Raw genomic sequence first — 6,218 nt, 5'->3', positions numbered from 1 at the left:
ACCTTGTACTACTCAACCTCCCACCCCCAACGCCTCACACACACACCTGCACTTCGTTGCGTTGCGTTGGCTTCCTTCCAATCCTGGGACCTCGAGGAGGGTCACGCGTCGCGAACCCTCCCTGGGTAACTGGAAAGAAACGCGAGACAACCTCCTCCCGTGAGCTGTCCCAGCGTCCACGTTCCGTGCTTCCGAAGAACAGCTCACGGGATTTGGCTTGCAAGACAACTCACAAGTTGCATCCTGCCTAGCACATATTCCATCCACTTTCAACAAGATAAGACGACCCCCATAATGATATGTAAGTTGGCAGGGATGGTAAAAGAGACGCATCAAAGGCACGCGAGCAAGTGGTAAAAAGAATCGTTGGGTTACTCTTACTCAACCCTGAGTGGGTATGAACAGTACAGCACTCAATTAGCTCTTTGAATTACATAGCAAACGGCGGTGGGCAGATCGGTCAACAACATATGAAAGAATCAACGGCTGCAGCTACCAGAAGCTATACTTGGGTCAAACATCCCTTCCTCGCACACAAGTCAGCATATAAATTCAACCGGACTTTACAAATTGCATCGATGAAAAAGTCAAAAAAAAGGGGTAAAAAAGAATTCCCTCACGACGGCCCGCTGTATCCTGAACTGTAGCCACTGTGGCCACCTTTCTTCATTGTCCCTGTCTCGATTTCTTGAGTTTGTTGGCCCTCACTGCTTGATGCAGATGGTATCTGACCATACTCGCTTGTCGGCGCACTGTATTGGCTGCTCGTGTAGTCATTCGTCGTAAAGGCCATCTTCTTGAACTTCTTCATGTCCTCGTTGTACTGCCCAGAATCATAGTCAGAACTGCTGTATGATCCGAAAAAGCGGCTATGACCAGGCCGAACACCTTCGTTAAGATCCTCCAAAGAGACGTCACCTTCCAAGGCCCGAACAACCTGGCAATCATATCAGGTATGAGCAACCGCATAATTCTCACTTGTAGCCACAATACTAAGGGCTGAAAGCATTATTGTGCTATAAGCAGATTACAGCTCTATTAACATCTAAAATGCCCAAAGTAGATGTCGAATTGATTTTCATAAACGATAAGCATCTATGGGCAGTTTGTAGAGCTTTAAGGCATACTGAAATACAAGTTACCTGACTCATTCGAGGGCGACGACGTGCTGAATGGCGTACACATGCAGCAGCACATGCTATCATTCTGGCAATCTCATTAGGATTGAAATCCTTTCCCAGACGAGCATCCACTAACTCATCATAGTTACCATCCTCAAGTGCTCGCATCAGTAAAGGTCTTGCCTATAGATGGTCAAATATGTTACTCCATCGACAACATAAATTCAATAAAAGAAACGATTCTAACAGAAGGCTTACAGATAATGAAGTATATAAATTGACTACAAAGAAATGACACACAGACAATAGCTTTGTCAAAAAAATGTTCAATGATCATATAGTTTCTTAGAACTTATTAACATACAATGATCAAAACAAGCAAAGCAATTTGCTTCTACAAGACCATGATAAGTCTTCTGTAGATGATCATTGTCTGTGTGTCATTTCTTTGTAGTCAATTTATATAGTCTTCCATTTAAAAAAACAAATCATGAAAATGATCATGTACCCAAAATGTCCCTTGCCTGACGTACATAAGAAACTACCAAACTTTCCTGACTTATCTAGTCGAAGTATCATGGGTATCACCAAACTTAAGTAGGCTATTAAAATACTTACCCAATCAACCAAGCTGTCATCCATATATGTTTGGGTTGAATCAACAGGCCGGCGCCCAGTTATCAGCTCAAGAAGCATCACTCCAAAGGAAAAGACATCTGATTTCTCAGTTAGCTTTCCAGAAGACGCATACTCTGGTGCTAGATACCTAATACCATAAAAAAGGTCTCAGGAAACTGTAACTGCAACTACAGCATAGCAAATTGAATGATGATTCAGTTTCTATCTAAAATACTGAAACAATATAAATGGCACAAAAACTAGGGGTTTTCCCGTAAAGAAATTTAAACATATCAACCTAATCTTAACAGAGTGAATGGTGTCCATGTGCTCTGGAAAATTGTAACAATGGAGTTGTACACATATGCAGCATGTCTACTTTGACATATAACAACAGATTTAAATGGCTCGGTAACAATTTAACTTCTACACATACCCAAAAGTGCCCATTACTCTTGTTGACACATGTGTGTTGTTATCAGAGGTGAACTTTGCCAGACCAAAATCCGCAACCTGTAGAGAGGATTACAATTAGCTCTGATTATGCACAAACAAAACGAGTAAGACACTGAAATTGGATAAACTCAAAGTTGTTGTCTACACAGCTACATCAATAAACACCTTAAGATGGCATTTCAAATTTCAACAACAAATACACAAAGATAATTGCACCACATGTTTACTCCCAAAGCATGTAAATTATTTATGTCAGAACTCTAATGAAGATGGTAATGTTAAATTAAATAAATGGTTAAACAAATGTTGTTAACAGACACAATAGAAAGGAAGCAGAAATGGAGAAGCATAACCTACCTTAGCTTCGAATTTAAAATCAAGAAGAATGTTTGATGACTTTATATCACGATGTATGATCTTCGGGTGGCCTGTCAATTATGAAAACAAACATTATTTTAAGGACCTGTTTTTGGTTACACTCCTATCTTCTATGCACAAAAAAAAGGTACGCATGGTGGTAAACTCACAATCTTCGTGAATGTATGCCAAACCCTTAGCAGCACCAAGGGCAATCCTTAGTCTTATGGGCCACTCCAACGTTGGACGGCCTTTTCCTGTGGAAGGTGAAAGCAGTCTTAACAATCAGCAACAAAACTTAGGGCATATAACACATCATATAGTGACTAACTTGTAGCATACAAGCCTCAAATTAAAAGTAAAAATAAAATAAAAAATGAAGGAGATACAAAACTTCATCCGTGAACTTCACTATGATAGGGCATATTACTGTCTGTTGCCATTTCAACCAAGTAAAACACAAAGTAACTAGCGAAATGGACAAAGGGCTTTTGATTCTACTTGGTTCTTTCCCACAAATGCAGAGTTTCTAATGACAATTTTACAAGTTAGTAGTTACTATGGTAAAAGGGAACAAGCTAGAAAATTAAATCATACAGTTTCAGTTGTTATCTAGTTTTAACATTAAAGTCGAGACTTTTCTTTGTGAAATGTGAATAGAGGTGTTTCTAAAGTTGTTGTTTTATGGGATGTGGGATAGATGTATTTATACACCCAGCTATTATCTAAAGTCTCATGGATAAACCATGCGTACAGAAGATAGATCAATGAGGCAATAAGGCATACCATGTAAGTGGAATTCCAATGTGTTATTGGTAACAAACTCATATACAAGCAACCTCTTCCCCCCAGAGATGCAGTAACCAACCAGAGACACAAGATGCTTGTGATGAACACGGCTGATAATCTCAACCTCCGCCTGGAACTCACGCTCTCCCTGGCCACTCCCAAGTTTCAATTGCTTCACAGCAATCTCTTTGCCATTAGGCAGCACTCCTTTGTGAACATATCCAAAACCACCTTGTCCGAGGAGATTAGCATCAGAGAACCCATCGGTTGCCCTCACCAGCTCATCATAAGTGAATGTGCTCTTAGAGTTCGTGAAGCCAAGGGCGGTCCCAGGGGATGGTGGAGGCAGGATCTCACCACCTGAGTAATTAGAACCTGACCCACCGCTGTTGTTTATCATAGGGGGTGGAGGCGGCGGTGGTGCCTGTGGAGGACGATTGGCATATGCTGGAGGAGGTGATGGGTGCATCTTAACCACATGATCAGGTGGAGGAGGAGGAGCATTATTCTGCCAATTCTGGTATGTTGCTCCATAATGATCCTCTGCAGTAAGACAGAACATTGTTAGGATTAGAGAAAGTGTTTCCGTTTTGCAAGTTGGAAGAATTAAGCTCAGCATAAGATACCGAGATGCAACATATGCAATTGCTTTTCTGTTCCAAACAAAAGAAATGATGAACAGAAAAAATTATGACACCTAACACAGACAACAGGCATGATGCCATCATGCAATCATTTACGTAACACTGCCGATAGCCTAGCACATACAGATAATTTGAATGTAACAAAAACACGGATTTTCCTAGATGAGCCGTGACAATTGAGAGGTACTACTAGTAAAATTCAGGTGCGGCACTAGCTAAATTGAAATTTTCCCAAGTGCTTACACGTCAACGACACGGCACATGCAGCTAAACACACCTAACCCGTGCCTAAGCATAACAAGTGCGAATTGCAGCCAAATTTGCCAAGAATAGGAGGATTCCAACCGACAGCACCGTGACTGGCTGCTTGCACACGATACCCGCACACCAGATCTAGATCTAGACAGCGACAGCTAGTATTCGGAGGTGCAAACCTTTGTACTGCGGAGGAGGAGGCGGCGGGTAACCATAGTGCGGGGGTGGAGGCTGGCGGCGGCGCTTCTTCCGGAGGCAGCAGAGGCACACGAAGGTAGCGAGCAGCAGCAGCACGAAGCCACCCACGGCTACGCCGACGACCACCGACGTGGACACCCCGGAGCCACCGCCACCGCCACCGCCACCGGAGGAATGAGGCGGCGATTTGGGCGACGGGTTGTTGTGGCCTGGCGTGGAAGGCGATCTTCCCCCGCCAGCGGGCGAGGGCGGGGACCTCCCTTCTGGCGAGGGCGAAGAGGGCGTGTCCGAGGGCGGGGAAGGGGTGGCAGGGGGTGACGGAGATGGTGCCGATGGGGTGGCCGGTGTGGAGGACGGCGCGGGAGGGGAGGCCGCGGGCGCTGCCGGCGGCGGGACGGAGACCGGGGGCGGGTTGGCGGGGGCCGGCGGCGAGGGGGAGGGGATCGCCGGGGGAGGTGCCGACGGGGTGGCCGGGGGAGGCGCGGTGGCGTTAGCCGGCGGCGCCGGGGGCGTAGTCGGCGCCGGCGCGGCGGTCGGCGACGACATCTGCCGCGCGGAAGGCGCCCGGCTCCGGGGGCGGAGCTGGAGCTAGGGTTACTCCCGCTTTGCTTAGCGCCTAAGAATGGTGGGAGACGACGCTCCCTTTGCGCCTTTGAGGTGGTGAGATCGGAGAAGAAAAGGGTAGTCAGTAGTAGTAGTAGTAGTGCGCAGTGGAGCGGGGGAGTTAAAAGGAGGAGGAGGGAATTGGAACCTGGAAGGGGAGGGAAGAGATGGCTCGCTCGGAAAGGCCGCGGTGACAGCGGGGCGTGGTCGGCCCCGCCTTAGGTGCGTGCCGGTGGGGCCACCGGATGCGCGGCGGGAATTGTGTTGCTTAACTGACATGTGGAGCGGGCCGGTGCGGGTCAGGTTGTCAGTGGCCCTGGCGATGCCTGCTGGTGGTTGCGTTGGGGTTTTGCCTACTCTATCTGTATGTATGCCGCGTCGCTTTTGAGTTTGACCTCGCCGGTTACACGTCTTTTCCCGTAAGCCCTGCGAGACTGGTTTCACGTTACCGCGGCTTATACTACATGCGGACCCCGCACATCAGAGTAATATCTGCAAGCCAAATACGCTGACGCCAATAGAATGGAGATACTGTTTTTTTTTTCCTTTCGTTGACTGCAACGCGGTGCCGTCGGGTTGTGAATTATGAGTCGCAGTTGGAGAAAACGATAAGAAGGATCGCCGGGCCGAGGTACATCAAAACGCTTCCAAGTGTTTGGGCCACAGGGTTTGAAGTTTTTTCCCTTTCAACGTCATGCATCAAATGTCATCCATGGTCTTATCGTTGTTCAAATTTTCACAAATCGAAAGAAGAGGATTTGCGGTCGTCAGGACCTCCGCCGCATAGGCATCCGACAATTGGGACACACATAGTACACCCACTCCCCGTTCCTCTTCAACCGACACTCTGTTCTCGGTTATGTTAGGTATCATTCCACTTTAATTTATTTTTTGTTTTATCATCTACCTACTCGTGGAAGAATAGAGATTAACTTTGGGATGCTGATACGTCTCAAAAATTATCTACAAACTTTTATTGTTTCATGTTATTATAATATCATTTTTAAAATACTTTTGATAGTAATTTATATTATTTTTGTGGACTAAACTAGTGTCCAGAGTCAATTGTTGTTTTCTGCATGTTTTTGGTTTTACAGAAAATACATATTTACGGAGCTCAAAATAACTAGGATTTTTTTTGAAATTTTTTCGGGCAAAGAAGAATCTAGAAAGCACC

At 45.7% G+C, this 6,218-nt stretch overlaps 1 protein-coding gene across 1 annotated transcript; it reads right to left on the bottom strand.

Moving 5' to 3' along the window:
- Nucleotides 1–351: 351 nt before the first annotated feature.
- LOC123042064 (proline-rich receptor-like protein kinase PERK1) lies at nucleotides 352–5,137 on the bottom strand. The gene is made up of 8 exons (XM_044464593.1): nucleotides 4,420–5,137; nucleotides 3,339–3,884; nucleotides 2,723–2,809; nucleotides 2,553–2,623; nucleotides 2,176–2,252; nucleotides 1,740–1,887; nucleotides 1,143–1,304; nucleotides 352–937 (listed from the first exon to the last, which is right to left on the bottom strand). Exons 1-8 carry the CDS (start codon nucleotides 4,982–4,984, stop codon nucleotides 617–619), a joined length of 1,977 nt encoding a protein of 658 aa, XP_044320528.1. The 5' UTR covers nucleotides 4,985–5,137; the 3' UTR covers nucleotides 352–616.
- Nucleotides 5,138–6,218: the final 1,081 nt, after the last annotated feature.

This window comes from Triticum aestivum, chromosome 1A (genome assembly GCF_018294505.1).
Source record: "Triticum aestivum cultivar Chinese Spring chromosome 1A, IWGSC CS RefSeq v2.1, whole genome shotgun sequence".
NCBI classification, from domain to species: domain Eukaryota; kingdom Viridiplantae; phylum Streptophyta; class Magnoliopsida; order Poales; family Poaceae; genus Triticum; species Triticum aestivum.
Note: the sequence above shows the minus strand (reverse complement) of the source record. Positions and strands in the feature narration are given on the sequence as shown.

Coding starts and splice junctions, on each gene's coding strand:
- LOC123042064 (XM_044464593.1), bottom strand. CDS start 4,984: ATGTCGTCGCCGACCGCCGCGCCGGCGCCGACTACGCCCCCGGCGCCG. Junction 3,885..4,419: donor TCCTCCTCCGCAGTACAAAG/GTTTGCACCTCC, acceptor GTCTTACTGCAG/AGGATCATTATGGAGCAACA. Junction 2,624..2,722: donor GGCATACATTCACGAAGATT/GTGAGTTTACCA, acceptor CATAATTGACAG/GCCACCCGAAGATCATACAT.